Source organism: Natator depressus, chromosome 18 (genome assembly GCF_965152275.1).
Source record: "Natator depressus isolate rNatDep1 chromosome 18, rNatDep2.hap1, whole genome shotgun sequence".
Classification (NCBI taxonomy): domain Eukaryota; kingdom Metazoa; phylum Chordata; order Testudines; family Cheloniidae; genus Natator; species Natator depressus.
In genome coordinates this window covers 15,833,200-15,852,353 of record NC_134251.1, presented here as the reverse complement: position 1 = coordinate 15,852,353, position 19,154 = coordinate 15,833,200, and the positions used below count along the sequence as shown (strand labels likewise).

Genomic DNA, 19,154 nt, shown 5'->3' with positions numbered 1-19,154 from the left:
GCCCAGGTTTGGGGGGCTGCTGAAACCTGACTCTGAAATTAGACCTGCAAAGGTGTGAAACTCCCACACAAATCCACACCAGAGAGATTGATTTGCCTGGGTGAAATATTTTAATTCCATGTTGTTGTGTGATGAAATCCGGCTGTGCCTGCCTTTTAATTGTGATTGGTCCAATCTACAACTCCAGATCCTGAGCTCCCCCAGCTGTTAGGAGATTTCAAAATTCCAAGTCTGGATCCAGACACCAATTTTGCTTTCTTTATAAAGAGCCAGACTGATTCTCAGCAGCACTCCTGAATGCTGGGGTGTTGGAATGCCAGGCCTGAGGTGTATAACATTAGTCCATCCCTGCTTTGTTTTTCTTTTTAAAGAACACTACATGAGAAAAACAAGCCAGGGATATTTGTCCCATCTGGGCCACTCCCCAGAATCACTGACAAGCTGCATTGTACAGTTTAGAGTCGGACCCGGAATCCACTTAGCATCTGTCAGAGCATCCCATGCGCTGTGGTGAAAATAAGAGGCGATGTGCAAGAGCCACTGACAAAACAGACATAGAATCAAAGAATATCAGGGTTGGAAGGGACCTCAGGAGGTCATCTAGTCCAACCCCCTGCTTAAAGCAGGAGCAATCCCCAATTTCTGCCCCAGATCCCTAAATGGCCCCCTCAAGGATTGAGCTCACAACCCTGGGTTTAGCAGGCCAATGCTCAAACCACTGAGCTCTCCCTCCCCGCCCCATTCAGGAGCTAAGTGAAGAAACACAGGAGGCAGAGAGAAAGCAGCCGTGCAGGGTGCAGAATTCATTGATAAGTTCACGTGTATCTAGGCTCTCATGCAGATCAACGTTCCTCTGCAGGGAAAAATTGAGCAGTGCTTTCAAGGCGCTCTTATTTTGTTAATGTTCTCTCAGGGGAATGTCATGCCTCATGAAATGAAAGCGTAACAGAATTGGAAGGCTACTGACAAGCGTTTCCTGTGTGTGCATACGCTCCCTGAGCCTGATTGCCCTGCGGGGAGGGAAAGAAATCCATTTGAGCCTCCTGGCCCCGGGGCCGGGGGGGGTGGTGGGATTAAATGGGCGTGATGACTTAATCGGAGAGAGCAGGGAAGGGTCTCTCTAATGCAGTGCATTTAAAACCAGCCATTTCACACAAAGCTGCTCTACTAACCAGACTGGCCGGGAAGAGCTGAGGAATGACTCGGGATCAGACGCAGAGAAAGCAAAGGAGCAATTATACCAGACTGGGATCCTTATGAGCAGAGCTACCCATGGCCTTGGCTCCCTATGTACATGACCAGTGGCCTTGGGAAAGTTAGAGAGCCATAGTCGAGTGCAGGGTTGGAAGCGTTTCACTTCCAGCTGCAGTAGGGTATTAGAGGCGAGATCCTCAACGGGTGTAAATCAGCCTCGTGCCCCTGAAGCCAACAGAGCTACGCGGCTTTACAGCAGCTGAGGATGTGGCCCTATGTTGAGATGGGCACAAAGCAAAATACAGGTCTGAACAGCCCTGAATTCTGGAGCTGCCCCCTGGAGCTCTATACTGGGCCAAACCAAAGCGCTGGATCCAATGACCCCCAGACCATTGCTTGTTATAGCCGGACAGGAATTTTGTTTTTAAAGTCAGCAGTGCCAGGAGAGCGTGTGCCCTGGCTGAAGGAGCCAGCGTCTCTCTGGAGACAGCAGGGAGGCTGCAGATAAGCAGGCTGAATTGGCTTTGTGAGAGGGTGGGGAATAGAGGGTGTCCGGATGACAGAGTTGGGTGAGATTAACCCTTCTCTGTATTATGTGCTCTGTGATCTCTGTGGAGTAGAACAGGAAACAGCATGGCCCAGCAAAGAGAGCGTGGGACCAGGACTTCAAGAGAAAGGGGTTTTACTCCCACTTTGCTATATCCTGGGCAAATCACTTGGCCATCTCCGTACCTCAGTTTCTCTGTCTGTGAAATGGAGACGATGATACCCACGTTTGTAAAGAGCTCTGATATCGCTGGATGCAATCTGGTACCATTAGAGGAGGTTGTTACTTCTTTGTGTCTTAACATATACTACTGAGCACTACATTCGGGGATTAGGCATGGAATCAAGGGGAAATATGATCTCATACATAACAGCCTCTGAAAACTGCAGCAATGCCACTGGACCATAGTCATTGTAGGATAAAGATTTCACCCCACTTAATCCCCACTCTCCTGCTGAGTTACAGGGACCCACAACTACCTTTTCCCTTGGAGAAGATAGGCAGTAATATATTTTGCCCCATCACAGTGTCTCCCCGAACAACATGGCACTGGCATTGGCGACAGCAGAGAGAGAGTGACTCCAGTTTGAAATAATGCTTTGTGGGTCCTGCCCTGAGGGTGACTCATGATGATGCCTTGCTAATTGAATTACCCCTTGTCAGGTTTGCGAGGGGTGGGATGCAGGCAGGCCATTCGGAACCCGTTAGCTAGGAGGAGCTGTGATTTGGATTGAGGGTTGGTTGTTTGCTTGTTTGTTTTTTAAATAAAGCAGAAGAAATTCTGCAGGGGAGAAAATCTTGAAGTGTCGCCGGATTATTTTCCTTTACACTGTTATTCAAGTGTCCTTTGCTCATCCCTCCCTCAGCCCCTGCTGTCTTGAGGGGCATCTGTCACCTTTTGTGCATATTCCCAGTGCAGGGATCATTTCAAGCTGCCTTTGTTATCTTAACCACTGCCCCCTTTGTCCTCCTGGCCCGCTAGCTCCACAACGCTGGGCGAGTTCCATTTTCTGTCTCACATTCTACATGAAAACAAGTAGTGCTTAAACAGAGGGGACGCTAATAAAATTGGCGCAGGGGTGCGGGGGGTCTGAATTGTTATGGTTTGGAGCAAACCTTTCTAAACTCTCCTGCCAGCTGGGAAAAGCAAGAGGATAAGATTTTAACATGAAGCTGCTGGATCACTCTGCATTTACTGTGTGCACAGCCAGTGTGGGGGAAAGTTACGCGGTATTTAAAATGTGACTGCGGAGAGACATTGTGTTACTGCTGTGGCCTGGCTCCTGTGGAGATGTGAGTTCAAATTTGTCTTAAGCCACAAGTGAAATGAGTTTGTGCGTTTCCTGCTAGCCCCAACAACGCGGAAGGGGGACACACACTGGCTGACATTTGAAAGGTGCAGAAAACGACATTTAAGGGAGAAAAATAAAGGGCTGGCTCTTCAAACACCATTGAAATACATGGGCCTGTGACAGCTTTCTGGAAGGACAGAGGAGAAAAGGGGTAACATTTAAGTTAATAATCAGGGACTGCCCCTGTTAAATAGAGAAGCTTGGCACACTGGCCCTCGCTTTGATGTGACGAGCAGTCTATACGCAGGAGAGGCCTAGGGTGTGGACTAAGGTGCACTGGCTTAGCTGTTTGTGGGGAGGTTGCAAGTCATATCTGGCCGCAGCTGGAGTTAATAAATAATAATAATGATTAAGTAATACCTAACCCTTCTCTAGTGCCCTCCAGATGGGGGTCTCAAACCACCCTGCAGCCTTGCCACCCCCATGTGTAGCAGGGAAGAGTTATTGCCATCTCCAATTTACCAATGGGGAAACTGAGGCAGAGAATGACCTGCTTGAAGTACAGTGAGTCTGTGGCTGAGTGAAGAATAGATCCCAGGTCTCTTAACTCATTATGTGCTTTAACTGTTAGTCCATCCTCTCTCCCACTTCCTGGCCTTGCCGAGCCCTTCCACTGAACCCAAATTTACCAGCCAATCGAAGAAAATGAGAAGTTTCTTTGGAGCCCCTTGACTCTTCTCCTGGCCTGGCGCACGGCTTTCTGCACGTGTGTGGGAAAAGAATGGTGAGAGTCAGGGCAGCGCCGACTGCCTGATTTAGTATCAACGATAAATAATAAACCAGGTGGCCATATGGCTCCGACACGCAGCAGCCCCAACGGAGCATGTGTGGCTTTGTCAGCCAATGGGGGGCTCTGTTTTCCTTAGGAGGGGGTCCCATGTATGAGACGGTCTCAGTAGGAAGTAGCTCCTGGCAAAAGCATGCCAAACCCTTGGAGATCCACTCGGCTGAGGTCAAGGGGCTTCGGCGGAGCATCCTCTTGTCAACTTTGCTCTGGCTTTGTTGGCTGCCCCCACGCCCCTCTGTCCCACGGTGACAGCTGTATGATAATTAGCCTTTGCTCTAAGCTGATTGTTGGTGAATGGGAGGCAGGAGGCGCGGGCAGGCAGGTGGTCCCTAGAGCCTGGCACGCTTCCTTCGCACAGTGTCCCTGCTTTGACAGGAGCGAACGGCGGTGCTCACAACCACCCGAAAAGGAGTGGGAGGGGTGAGGAGGAGTGTGTGTGGGGGGAGATCTTGCCTTCCCTCCCATCCCACGGCGCCTTGCCGAGATGCTGCTTTAGAGAGCCATTGAGAGGAGAGGCACGCACAGAAGCTCCCTGCTCACTTGACTAGATCAGCAGAATTCCTTCCCCGCAACGGGCAGCATGAAGATTTTCGGCAGGCTCGAGTACCTTCTGGTAAGGAGCTTTTCATACAGGGGTGCTTTGCTGGGATAGGAAGTTTAGGGGGCACTCTCCTTTTGGGTGCAAGAGAACTTAGAGGGGCGGGCAGGACCAGGTCTCCCTGCTCGCTGATGTGACAGACAAGTTAGTTCTGGTTTATTATTTGATAGGGCAGATTTGTTGCATTCTGTTGGTGTGACATAAAAGTGGAGAACGGTCCCTGAGCATCTTCTCCCTGGCAAGCCGAGAGCAGGGCGATCAGTTATCAGAAGACAATGAGAGAAACAAAAGGGCTGTAAATTGGATTCTTCGAGATCTAGCCTTCAGATGTGTGTTTGTGCACAAAGAATGGGAATGTGTGTGTAGGGGTTCCCCCTTAGAACCTGTGTGTGCATATGGGGTCACAGTGTATACACAATATACACACAGAGACAGGTAAGTGATCATGTATAGAAAGTGCTTTAATATTCACATGCACTAGCAGAGTATATACTTATAGTCTTCTGTTCATATATAAAATGTGAGTGCATTTATATGCAAAATATATGTATGTGTACATTCCATCTGCATATATCCACACACACATTATACATACTTTGTGTGTGTGTGTGTGTGTATCTATCTATAGCTATATCTATCATCTATCTATATCTGTATATACACACACACAAAGTACATAGCCAAACTGGTCTCATATAGTATTTATTTTCATATGGTGTATATTATACACACACGTTTGTGTGTGTGCATTCCAGTCTGTATAATTGTTAAATAGTGACAACTGATGTAAGAGAATAACTGAATGCTTTGCTAATTGAGAAAGCAAGTTTGCATAAAACCATTTTGTCCCTTCTGAGGCAATGCATGCGCAGACTCTACATGTACCTGCATGTATTTTTTATTATCCTGATCGCTATTCCTCGGAAGTAGCATAAGCGAAGGGATTTGCTAATAAACAGGATGTATACGAAACCATGGCGGTGTACTGCCAGGTGTGCAATACACAGCGTGAAAGCGTGTTGGTTATTAGAATCGATCAGATTGGGTACCATGGCCTTCGTGGGGAATGTAGTTGTAGCAGAGTGCAGTGCTTTAATGAAGATTCCATCCTACACGTCTCCACTCTCGCGTGTGTCGCCCCCTTCAGGACGGTGTTAGACCTATGCTAAGGGGATATACCCAAGAGTCCCCAGCTACGCAAGGCACAGAGTTTCTAGAGGCTCGTGGGCAGGGCTCTGTCCTTTGAAGAAGACCTTCCAACGGTCCCAGGGACTGGGGCGTGTCTCCACTTTTCCTGTTACAGCAGTTCACTTTATCAGGAAGTTTATTTAATTTTGATCAGTCTCCTTCCCTGCGTGCATGGCTGGCTCTGCATAAGCAATTGGACAAGACTCACCGTGGCTGTCTTGTGGAGATAGACAAGCGGCTTCTTAAAGGGCTAGCCCTCAAAAGAACCTTGACATTTTTTTTTTCAATGCCCCTTTGTACGAGATAGTGTCTGTGTTGGTTTTTTCCTCCTTTCCATTCGCCAGTTTGAAAGTATCCAGGCCTAGGCCTTTTTCACATCCCTCTCTTGGAATTTGTTACCTCATTGTCTTGCTTCAGTGGCATTCAATGTGTTCCCATGGAAACCATTGTGATGTCATTTCTAAAAGGCCCTCCGTTCCCAGGCAGCCTTGGGTGTAAATTCAAAGCCATGGGGCAGGGAGAAGGGGCACAAAGGGGTAGGATCGATGTGATTTATCAAAACTGCATGAAAGAAAAGAGAACAGATGATGGAGGAAATGCCGGACTTTTGGCAGATCTTATTTCTTGTTTCAGGGGGTGGCTCGTTTATTTTAACATTGTGTGCTCCAACGCATCACCGCTGTGGCTAGCTCACTGTTGCGTGGACAGCTGTAGCCAGATGCCATTCAGAACACAATTCCAGCATGCATCTGTCATTTCATAATGGCGGTAGGCACCCATTCTATCGTGATGAATATGGTGTAAAACACATGGATGGCTAGATTAATAATAGCAGTGAGCTCTTAATCAATAGATCTCAAAGCATGTTACAAAGGAGCTCAGAATCATTATTCTCCTTTCACATATGGGGAAACTGAGGCACAGAGAGGCAAAGTGATTTGCCCAAGGTCCCCCAGCTGGCCTGTGGCAGAGCCAGGACTAGAGTCCAGCTGTCCAGAGCCCTAGGCCAGTGTTCACTCCACAAGGCCATGAGGTAGATTGATAGAGCTAGACTGAACTAAAAACAAAACCAGTTTTGCCCTGCGCCAACATTGCAATGATGTTAAGAGTCTGACAAAAGGCAGTTTATTAAAATCAAAGCCGAGTCTCCGTCCATAACATGAGCAGTTACGTGTAAGAGACAGCACGACAGCAGGAGCCTGAGAGAGAGCGTGAGCCCCTTGTCTTGTTCCATCAAGCCTTTACGAGTGTGATTAGACCCAGGAACGTTACTCGGCTTGCAAGGCAGAAAGGCGATTTTTTCTCTCACTCCACCTGCGGTTGGAGAGTCCAGCTGGGTTCATGGCATTCTGTCTAATAAAGGGTCAGCCACAGGGACTTCACTGATGGCTCGGCTGATGATGGGGATGTGTGTAGGGCAGGCACAGAATTGCGCTCAGTCTCCCTGGGCTCTTTGGATGGCTCTGCAGGGCTAACAGGATTAAGAGCGTCCTTGGGTCCATGAAGTGAGCAGATGTGAGCCAGACACATGCAGAAAGGGAGAAGGTATGTTGGGTGAGGCAGTACTGTTTTCGCACATTTGCTGTCTCTATCAGTGGCCACACCCTGATGTTATTTGAACACTGGTTGCAGCACTGTTTTCTCAGATTCTTGGACGAGCTTCCGATGCCAGCAGCTATAATGAATCAAGAATCAGAGGGCAGGAGTCTGAGAATGACATTTTGCCAGATGGCTGATATTCTAGCAGTCCCCCCTCCAGAACACCCGTCTTTGCACCCTCTCTTTTCAGTGGCCAGCGTGCCAGGGGAGGAAACATCTTTATGTGGGCTGGGAATGCGGGGATACATGCACAGGAATCAGTTATTTAAGCCACAGCATCCTGGACAATTAACAATGCTGTGATTAGTATTTATTAAGAAAGGAGTGAGGAGAAGAGAACTGGCCCTGCGGATCCACACTGGGCTTAGAAGCTGCAGCATTGCCCAGGCCACGCTTCTCAGTCTGGAACCAGAAGAGTTAAGTCTCTCCTTAAGACAAAGGGTAATGCTGCCTCTGTGCATCTCTCTGAATGGACCTGAGCATCTAATCTCTCCCCAGGCCCATAGCGGTCAATCCTCTAGGATGCAATCTGTGAATGGCAGGGACATGAAACTGACTTGAATCCAGCTTTATTTGCTGTTCAGCCTCAAGCCATCTCCATACATTTCCTATTCTCTGCCTCAGTGGGAAAGGAAAAACACATCTCATTTTTCTATGGGGGGAGAGCAGAAACTGGATTTTTCCCTTTTCTCCCCTTTTTCTGATTTGATTTGTTTTTAGATACTCCAGTATTCTCTAGTAATGGCCCCAACAACCTCCCTCTAGTCTAGTGGGGCTGAACGAAACACATTCCCCCTCTGAGTATCCACATGGGTACGTTCCCAAGGATAAGACACACACAGGACCTTGATCCCTCAAATCTCTTCCTATACTTGGACCTACTTCACAAATCCAGCTTAGAGCTCTAGGGCCCAGATTTTGCTCTCTATTACCCGAGCATAATTCTTTTGACGTCAAAGGAGTTACTTGGGAATTACACCGGAGTAACTGAGACCACAGTTTGGTCCAGGGGCTTTTTCTGACTCCCCCCCGCAAACAAGGAGGGGTGGTGGATTAGAAAAAAGAAAGTGTTGTTCAAGGAATGCACCCAAATGTCATTTTTTCCAGCTGTGTGCTTTTTGGAGGAGCTAGCTTCCAACACCCATCACGGTGGACCTCAATTTCCTATTAGTAATATATGTAGGTTGGGTGTGTATATAGAAATAGTATTTATTTGTACTGCAGCGGCACCTAGGGACCCCTGTCATGGACCAGAACCCCATTGTGCTAGGCACTATTGATCTATCTATCTACCTATACTCTCTCTTTTAAAGATGAGATGGGCCAAACAGAGGTTTTTGAAAGGCCAGGAAATTCTCCAGGTGCAGTTGCCCGTTTTGTCTTTGAAGCCTCGAAGCAGGTCACTTGTCACTTCACTTTTTTCCAGACAATCCTGTGAAATTATAATGGGAGGAAGGGGAATCACATGAACCACCTTTAGCCAATCAAAATTGGGAAAAGTGTAATAAAATACGAACATGCACGGCTGAATTCCCACCTGATGTCACTCCACTGATGTTTAGTGGATTTACCCCAGTGATGCCTATGGCCCATCTGTCCTTCTTGCATTCGTCAGCAAAATTCTCTCCTTGCTATTACAACGTGTTTTTGTTTTGGGACAGCTGAAGAAGCCTGATTAACATATTTAGATCCCAAATTATACCTCTTCCCGAAAGTCAGGTATGACACAGTCATCAGATTTAAAGCGTATTTATCATTAGTTTCCACTGTGTGGAACCTGAGATCCCCCAGAACCCCCTTTAACTAACACAGGAAATACCTGTGGTAGCTGTATGGTATCAGTTGGCAAATGTTGACCACTGGAAATCTCATGCCCTAGCCTTGTCGCTCATTTTTGAAAGAAGACATCGTCTTCTGGCTCACAGTGTTTACACTAAAACAGGCCAGATTCTGACCTCATTTACGCGAGTGTCTTTCTGCAGTAATTCCACTGAAGCCAATAGATTTGGCTGTGGATTGAAGTGAGATCAGAATCCCTTCTATCTTTTTTTGTAATGCTACATAAAAACCATCCACAAAGGAGACCACATGGGCTTCACCCCCCTTTATGGCAAGTAAATTCGGGGCCAAGTGGACCCCCTTTAAGTGGGAGCCTTACAGCATAGCCTCTCCTGGCTAATTGGGCGTCACACTGTCTTTTCAAGCAATGACTCAGTCTTCTCCCATTATATCTCCTCCTTCTCTACCAGTATTATTCTTATTATTCTGATATCTCCCTGGCAAGCTGGCATCTCCGAACATGGAAATAACTCATCCTAATGAGACTGAAGTGCGTGTTGCCTAGCAACATAGCATCACTAGAGTCTCCATGCGCTGAGCTGGTAAAGGCACTTAAGTTAATGATGCTGCTTTTTGCTGTGGTGTGGCTGGGCCTCTGAATCTAGCACAGTGGAGAGAAATATTTATGCTCAAGAGCATAAATTCACAGATCCCAAGGCTAGACGGGACCGTTGTGATCATCTCGTCTGACCTGCTGGAGAGCACAGGCCAGAGAACTTCCCCAAAATAATTGCTAGAGCAGAGCTTTTCGAAAAAAGTCCCATCTTGATTGAAAAATAGCCAGTGATGGAGAATCCACCATGGTCCTTGGCAAATTGTTCCAGTGGTTAATTACTCTCACCATTAAAAATGTATGCCTTATGCCTAGTCTGAATTTGTCTAGCTTTAACTTCCAGCCATTGGATTGTGTTGTACCTTTCTCGGGATCATGTGATACCAGCAGGAGCCGGATGCAGAGTACTATATAATGGTGAAGGCAGCTAGCGGAAAGAACTGGCTTCCTAGTACAGCAGATTAGGGTGGAAAGTAATTCAGGCTACATGACCTGGTTTCCATCAGGCAGGAGACACTGCCCTCCGCTGGCAGCAGAAATTCCATGAGGATTTTCTGGGAACAGTTACTGGAACCCTTTGCCCTGCTCACATGCTACCACAATCCATGGAATCTGTCTGGCACAGCAATGCCAAGCTCAGGAAGTCAGCTATCAGGGTGATAGATAGGTGAAGAGGTGACTGGCAGTCTGTTTGCCAGATGAATAAGTAAAGCTCGGGGCTGGTGTGTGGAATGCATTAACAGGAAATGGGATTGGTGATTTCCTTCTTCCCTCCTGGAAACACCGTCCATTGCCCCTGTTTCCAGCTACATGGTAAACGAGCTCATGTTTGCTCTGATCCTGGGCTCATCCAGGGCAATTACCAGTTACACAGAATAACATAACCACAGAACAGCACTTTACTGTCTGTTCACTGCCAATTGCAGATTGCACTTGAGGTTGGACATTTTCAACCATCAAGATACCAAGCCACCCGCACTTTCTCTTCCTAGCTGCTAGTGTAGCCCCAGCTTTCACTGGAGGAGGAGCAGGGAAGGAACATTACTAACACCTAACAACAGAAACAGCTAAGGATACTGGAGTGAGAATAATTAATGGCTCCCAGTTAGTGCAGTAATGTGAGATAGAGGATTCTGCAGGCATCGTTTTTCAGGGGTGTTGTGTGAAAATATGCCCAGCAGGAGGCAGTGGTTTGTGGGTGACCTTTTTATAAAAAAAAAATTACTTAAAACTGTCTTCAAAAAGGTCTTATTTTGCCTAAACCTGACTGAGAAAACCCTAAGCCAGGAAACTGCAGTAATTTGGCACTGTGGAGAACAATCATTAGGGTGGGAAATGCCCGAACTAACTGAATTTGTGAACACTTTCTCAGGCAATAAGACAAACCCAAAATTGTGGAGAGGACTGTGAATAGCCATGACAGTGAGAGACAGGGAGTACTAAATGCAACCAGATAACCACAACAGGGTTAAAAAAAAAACTAGATAAATTCATGGAGGATCGGTCCATCAATGGCTATTAGCCAGGATGGGCAGGGATGGTGTTCCTAGCCTCTGTTTGCCAAAAGCTGGGAATGAGCGACAGGGGATGGATCACTGGATGATTACCTGCTCTGTTCATTCCCTCTGCGGCACCTGGCATGGGCTACAGTCAGAAGACAGGATACTGGACTAGATGGACCTTTCGTCTGACCCAGTAGGGCCATTCTTATGTTATGTTTAGATAGAACAAGCTTCTCACGGGCAGAGATCTGCCTCGACATTTTCTGTCCTGCACCCCCTCAGCTATTCCAGTGTTAATTCTTAACCCAGCCCCCACCTCACTCCTGAGCTCCAGCACTTTCTGCAATTATGGTCCTATTACCTGCCCTGGATCTGCCGGTATTCCTCCAGCCTGATGTGTATCACCTCAGCTATGCCAGTCCTGGAACGCCACTCTGCTCTGCCAAGTCCTGACTGCACCCTCTGTGTCTTAAACCTCTGGACCAGAGTCTGGCCATCATGAGGGTTACTTCTGAGAGAAGAAGTACTCTCAAGATGCAAACTAGCCTCCACTAAAAACCAGGGCTGACTCCAGCAAACTTATTTTCTCTTGCAACCTAATCAAGGATTGGAGCATAGGCCTCCCTTGAGGGAAAGGCTGCTTTAAATAACCCCTGCAGCTACATAACCTTCTTACAGGTGTTCACATGTTTCCCAGTTGGATATCCTCATGGTCCTAACACTGATGTGCTGTTTGGGGTCACAGTTTCCCGTTTACCTGGGTGTTTTTACTTTGCTCCTTGCCCTAGTTCTTGTTGCTCTGAGCAGCACCAGCATCCCCTGATGTGTTTTCTCAACCTGTTTCGACCTGCAGGACTTCTCCTACGATGATTCCAAGGTGGAATTTAATGTTGATGCCCCCAACGGAGTGGTGATGGAAGGGTACCTCTTCAAGAGAGCAAGCAATGCTTTCAAAACATGGAATCGGTAAGTAATGTGAATCCCAACTGACAACTGGATGAGGGCTCTGAATGCATCTCCGGAGTGGCAGCGCACACTGCCTTTGCGACAACTCAGCAGGTGTTATCCTTTGCTTAAGTGGCTTCGTCAGCTCCAGGCCCACACAGAGAAGTGATGTTGGGTTGATGCAGAGTTGTCTGTCAGTGCAGCATCACTTAACTCTTTGTGTGCTGAACTTGTGAAGTCACTTAATATAAGAAGGGTCCTGTGATGCTGGCATGTTCTAAAGAGAAAGGTTTAGGCTCAGTAAAAGAAGCTGGATATTTTATAGATAGTGAAGAGTGTCTGCAGCACAAACTGGCTTCTCCGGGCCCTGAAAATGTTTGTGGGACCATTCAGCTCTTCCACTGAAAATCAGTGAATCTTTCTTTTTTTATTACTTCTTTATTTTACCAACTACCTGCAGTCTGGTCCATCAGGGCCCAAGCTCACCATGGAAATAGTACAGTGGGAGACCGTACATGCATTGGGATTAGCCTAGTTCTTTCTTTGCTAAGAACTGGTATAGTCCTAAAGGGTGAACCAATGCAGTCAGCCTGCCTGCAGTTTGCTGCCTCTTGGTAAATGCCAGCAAACGTGACAGCAAAAACCTTCCATCTTAGGACAACCACCAGCTTCATGCAGGGAGCACAGGACACAAAGCAGCTGGAGCCTTGCCCCAGGAAAGCTGTAAACTTGTAACCCTTAAGAGAAACATCCAACATAGCAGGACAAGCCTGGCTTTCGAGAGCTGCCAGTATCCAACCTCCCTGGGAGTGGGTGAGGTGGGAGCCTGGAAATGTCAGCTATGCAGCTGTGACCTGGCTCCTCTGGGCACTGCCCCTTCTCTCAGTCACTTACAAATATTTCAGATGATGGCTCATTGGGGATGCAGTTGAATAAATGCCTCCTGCACAGCTCTGGAGGCTCCCCAGCTCCCATGGACTTAGGTGAATTGCAAGCAAAGGGGGTTTCAGGTTCTCTCCTCAATCAATATTTGTGTGTGTCTAGTAACCCTTGTGATGGTCAACGGGCCTGATTTACGCTGGTGCAGCTGAGAGCAGAAGTCAAACCATTGGATTCTGTTATTAGTACATAAGATCTATGCCCCCTTGACCCACTCATGTTTTCCCCTCTCACCTGGCAGTGCAATCATAGAGGTCACCTGTCTGTCCAAGTTCAGGGTAATTTCTGCAGCTAGGTAGAAGTGTGCGCCTTTGAAACAAACAAGCAGTTCACAACATCCCTGTATTTTTGTATAGAAACTGTTGGTTTTATGCCTAGTGACAGGTAAGCTGGGGTAAGCCCCTCCCTCCCGAAACCTTCACCTCCAACTCAAGCTGCGCCTTTCTTGCCATTCCAAACCAGTTTGTCTGATGTTCTTAGTCCCTGTGCTTGCCATTTGCATGGCAGTCAAGTGTATTCTCTGCACTTCAAGGTTTCCTGAGGCACCAGAAGCCAAAGTGCCAGATTCTGGAGAGAACAGCTGTTCTTGTGAGATTTTCAGCCCAGTGCTACAGAGGTTTGGATATGGTGCTTGCTAACCTGTGAACTACTTGGCACGCCTCTGAGCTGAATTTATGAACAATTTACGGTTTTCCCCACAGAATTTCCAATGCAGAGCTTTGCCTTGATTCTCAATCTTTCACTCAGCAGAGCCAGACTTCATAGAATCATAGAATCATAGAATATCAGGGTTGGAAGGGACCCCAGAAGGTCATCTAGTCCAACCCCCTGCTCGAAGCAGGACCAATTCCCAGTTAAATCATCCCAGCCAGGGCTTTGTCAAGCCTGACCTTAAAAACCTCTAAGGAAGGAGATTCTACTACCTCCCTAGGTAACGCATTCCAGTGTTTCACCACCCTCTTAGTGAAAAAGTTTTTCCTAATATCCAATCTAAACCTCCCCCATTGCAACTTGAGACCATTACTCCTCGTTCTGTCATCTGCTACCATTGAGAACAGTCTAGAGCCATCCTCTTTGGAACCCCCTTTCAGGTAGTTGAAAGCAGCTATCAAATCCCCCCTCATTCTTCTCTTCTGCAGACTAAACAATCCCAGCTCCCTCAGCCTCTCTTCATAAGTCATGTGCTCTAGACCCCTAATCATTTTTGTTGCCCTTCGCTGGACTCTCTCCAATTTATCCACATCCTTCTTGTAGTGTGGGGCCCAAAACTGGACACAGTACTCCAGATGAGGCCTCACCAGTGTCGAATAGAGGGGAATGATCACGTCCCTCGATCTGCTCGCTATGCCCCTACTTATACATCCCAAAATGCCATTGGCTTTCTTGGCAACAAGGGCACACTGTTGACTCATATCCAGCTTCTCGTCCACTGTCACCCCTAGATCCTTTTCTGCAGAACTGCTGCCTAGCCATTCGGTCCCTAGTCTGTAGCGGTGCATTGGATTCTTCCATCCTAAGTGCAGGACCCTGCACTTATCCTTATTGAACCTCATCAGATTTCTTTTGGCCCAATCCTCCAATTTGTCTAGGTCCTTCTGTATCCTATCCTTCCCCTCCAGCGTATCTACCACTCCTCCCAGTTTAGTATCATCCGCAAATTTGCTGAGAGTGCAATCCACACCATCCTCCAGATCATTTATGAAGATATTGAACAAAACCGGCCCCAGGACCGACCCCTGGGGCACTCCACTTGACACCGTGCTTCCTGATGCAAAAGGCCACCACACCATTCCGGTTTGTGTCAGATTAATGATGAGCTCCTACATTGCAGGATATCTATGTTAGGGGCAGGGATGGACGTTTGTAAGTGAGTCCCCATCTCACCCCTGCTGACGATCCATGGGAGGTCTGAGCAAGGTACCTCATGCCCCCCAGGGCAGCTATTTACAGCTATACATACCCCCCCACAGCCCAGCTATTCACAGCCATCCATATCCCCCCCACCCCAGCTATTCACAGCTGTCCGTATCCCCCCCACGGCCCAGCTATACACAGCCGTCTGTATCCCCCCCACGGCCCAGCTATACACAGCCGTCCGTATCCCCCCCCACCGCCCAGCTATTCACAGCCATCCATATCCCCCTCACCGCCCAGCTATTCACAGCTGTCCGTATCCCCCCCACCGCCCAGCTATACACAGCAGTCCGTATCCGCCCCACCGCCCAGCTATTCACAGCCATCCGTATCCCCCCACGGCCCAGCTATTCACAGCCGTCCATATCCCCCTCACCGCCCAGCTATTCACAGCCGTCCGTATCCCCCCCACCACCCAGCTATTCACAGCCGTCCATATCCCCCCACGGCCCAGCTGTTCACAGCCGTCCGTATCCCCCTACGGCCCAGCTGTTCACAGCCGTCCGTATCCCCCTACGGCCCAGCTGTTCACAGCCGTCCGTATCCCCCCCACCGCCCAGCTATTCACAGCCGTCCATATCCCCCCACGGCCCAGCTGTTCACAGCCATCCGTATCCCCCTACGGCCCAGCTGTTCACAGCCGTCCGTATCCCCCTACGGCCCAGCTGTTCACAGCCGTCCGTATCCCCCCCCACGGCCCAGCTATACACAGCCGTCCGTATCCCCCCATGGCCCAGCTATACACAGCCATCCGTATCCCCCCTACGGCCCAGCTATACACAGCCGTCCGTATCCCCCCACGGCCCAGCTATGCACAGCCGTCCATATCCCCCCACGGCCCAGCTGTTCACAGCTGTCCGTATCCCCCACAGCCCAGTTTTTCACAGCCATGCATATCCCCCTCACCGTGGGTGGGAAGATGCCATGGTGATTGTAAGGGCCCTGGGAAGAAGTCCCTGTTGGAAACATACGCAGAAGGATACTGGATGAAGAAGATCCCCTGAGGTCAGAATGAGATCCAGCACCACAGTCCAGCACATTCCCAGATCCTAATGCCCCAGCTAAGAAACCAAACAGGAGGTGATACAGAGCTGTGAGGAGCAGCATCCAGGATCAAACAGCTGGGAAGGGAGCTTTCCACTTGGCTTCGTGTGACAGCAAAGCCGCTTGAGAATATGTCGTTGCCACTGCCGGAGAGAATGGCTGTCACCAGGCGGAGCTCAAACTGCTGCAGCTCCAAACGCACTCAGGAGCTGATCAAAAGGGGCTTTCGAGCAGGCAGAATGGCCTGAAATCTCCTGTGTGGCTCTGTTTTCTGGCAGACACAGCAAATCGTTTACAATCGGCACCTTTTATCTCTGAGCAATGTCTCAAGCAAGGAGCTGAAAATAGAATCCTCTCTTGCCTCATTTTCCCAGGGTACTGAATTCCTTTGTATGTTGAACGTGTGGTAGATGCTTTAAATAATCCGCTGTCTATAGCCTAGCTGCAGTATGGCAGCCAAAACATCCAGATTCAAGGCCTTTGAGCTCTTCCCTCACCCTGGTGTGTGCCCAGATATTTCCACACAGCCTCCATGGGCTATAACAATATGGATTGCTGTCAATTCCCTCAGCTCCCCCGGGACAAAAGAGGATCTTTGTGGCTAAATCACAGGAATGAAGTGAGAACACCTGGGTTATAATCCCAACTCTGACACTGACTCTTCGTGGCCTCGGACAAAGCACTTAATTTAGGTGTGCGTGTGCCTTAGTTTCTCCAGCTGTAAAGCGCTCTTCAATGCTATGGTGATACGTGCTATAGGAAAGTTGTGGAGTGGGGGATGGAGGGATGGGCCTCACAACGCCCCTGCGGATTTTGGTGAAAGTCAGAAAACTGGAAAGGCCTGATTTCCACGAATCGAACTGTTAGGATTCGATAGGCTCTAGATACAGGGGTGGGGCAGTGCTCTCACGTAGGACAGTGGCTGGCAAGCAAAGTCACTCTGGATACGTGGTTGAGGCAGTGACCTCACAGATGCCTGTGGCTGGGGAGCAGAGTCACTGTGGATACAGGGGAAAGCCAGTGATCTTAGGCCTAGGGGTTAAAGTTCGGGGTTAGGGCTTAGGCATCACAGAGCATCCTCAGCTTGCAGCACCAAATGGGCCCGCTGTGTTCCTGATTTTAGTCAAAATCAGGCTGCTGGAAACCTTTTTCTGCCCCTTCGCTCCCCAGCCTGCACCCACTCCCCAAGGCGGCCCTGTCATCCCCACTCCTCTCAGCCAGGCTTCTCCCTCCCCCCCAAACTCCCAAGTGCGGGGGTAAGAGGTCTGGCCTACTTAAGAAACAAAGTGTACAACTCTGATGTTATCCCTCCCCATCTTTCTGTCTTTCTTCTTGTATGTCAATATTTCTGGAGAAGTATCGAGGACTCTCGTCACCCTAGTGTCTCAATGCCAAATACAATAATCCATTAACGTTGCAAAGCACTTCTTTAGTCTCAGAAGGAAGATAAATCTTATTTCCACACTGGTCTTTCCCACAATCCCTAAAACCGGGGCACATGTTGTAAGTGCAGAGGAGATGCCCTGTTCTTCAGGGGAAAGTAGGTTGCATCTCCCCCCACCCCCAGCTTTGGCACTGTTCACTTGCTCTGATGCCTCTTTCTTTCCTCTCTCTCCTCAGGAGGTGGTTCTCCATACAGAACAGCCAGCTGGTCTACCAGAAGAAGCTAAAGGTCAGTGAGCATATTTCAGATGACATTAGCAGATTAGCCAACTTGTCTGATGTCCTGCTGTTCTGGGGACTTGGGCACCATGGGGGAAAGAAGAATTGGATCCGAAGAAGAGCTGACAGCAAACCCGGTCTGAAATTTCCTCTCAGATAATATTAGACTCAGAACCCGAGCTGCTCTGACAACCAAAGGACAGCGGCTGGTGTTTATAATGACCCCAGTCTTGCTGCCCAGCAGAGTAACAGAGAGGTGATGTGCTGAGTAACTCCGTTCCTGCCCCGGTTTGATATGCCACGTTTGGATTGTGGGTGCTCCACGGGGCAATCTCCGTTCCCGTCAGGAAGTAGTCTGCTCAATCGGCAGGGCTCAGAAAGTGGGCTTGGTTACTCCTTTGTCTGTCTGAGAGGAAAAGGGGCAGGAGACAGCACTGTCGTACCCTGAAATCCAGCACAATGCCAAAGTCTATGGGGCTTCCCTCTGAGCTGGTAATTCCCAGGCTGTGGTATTATTGTTATTAATTTGTGTAATTGTAGCACCTGGAGTCCCAGTGATGGACCACACTCCATGGTGCTAGGCACTGTACACACACAGAACACAAAGACAGCCTTTGCCCCAAAGAGTTTGCAATCTCAATATAAGACAGGAGGCAAGAAATGGACTCAGACAGATGGGGGGAGTACCAGGAAACAATGAGACAACACTGATCAGTGTAATAGGCTGTGGTCGCCTGACACTTACTGAAGATCAGTCTCCCGTCGTGTTGATTGTGTTCTCCTGGATTTGGTAGGAAATGAGGTCCAGGCATGGGCACTCTGGCTTGGGTACACAATGATCTCCCCACCAACATACACACACACACACACACACACACAATTTCCCTCCTCTCCCCCACACAAGACCCTTTGTCCACAACTCAAGACAAATTGTATCTGAGTTTTGAAAAGCTTGTTGCTCCTGTTAGTTATCAGGTCCCTGCTCTTTGGGGTTCCTGCTGATTTGGGATGTGCTAAAATACCAGGAGATAGCCTGTTCTCAAAGTATTTCCAGCCTGGCCATCAGCTGGAATTACCAGAAACTTCATGAGAGAATTTTCATGAGATTTGCCTGCCCAGACTTGCAGACCAAAGAAGGTTGGCTGGGTCAGCGAAAACGCTGAGCCTTCTGAGGTCCACTCAGATGAATGAGCGCTCTGGACAAGGGAATTGGTGAGGAGGGGAAGAGATCTGTGGCAGGTCTGAATAATACGGGGATTCAGAGGGGAATGTAAAGTCACCCACTCTCCTTCTTTCAGGATGTCCTCACGGTGGTGGTGGAAGACCTGCGGCTCTGTACCGTCAAGCCCTGCGAAGACATAGAGAGAAGATTTTGCTTTGAGGTCGTCTCACCTAGCAAGTAAGTTTTGCGGCTCTTGTAAACTGCAGAATGCAATGCTGTGACTGTGTACGGGGTTGTAAAACACCCAGCAAGTAGATTCCGACCTGGGG

General features: G+C 48.6%; 1 protein-coding gene across 1 annotated transcript in view; it reads left to right on the top strand.

Annotated features, from left to right (window-relative positions):
* The window catches only part of ACAP3 (ArfGAP with coiled-coil, ankyrin repeat and PH domains 3), a 158,851-nt gene that overhangs the window by 113,547 nt on the left and 26,150 nt on the right, over positions 1-19,154 (top strand). The window contains exons 11-13 of the mRNA XM_074933909.1: positions 12,013-12,125; positions 17,622-17,673; positions 18,962-19,062. Of these exons, the coding sequence (XP_074790010.1) occupies positions 12,013-12,125; positions 17,622-17,673; positions 18,962-19,062 (266 nt within the window). The remainder of the gene's footprint in view (positions 1-12,012; positions 12,126-17,621; positions 17,674-18,961; positions 19,063-19,154) is intronic.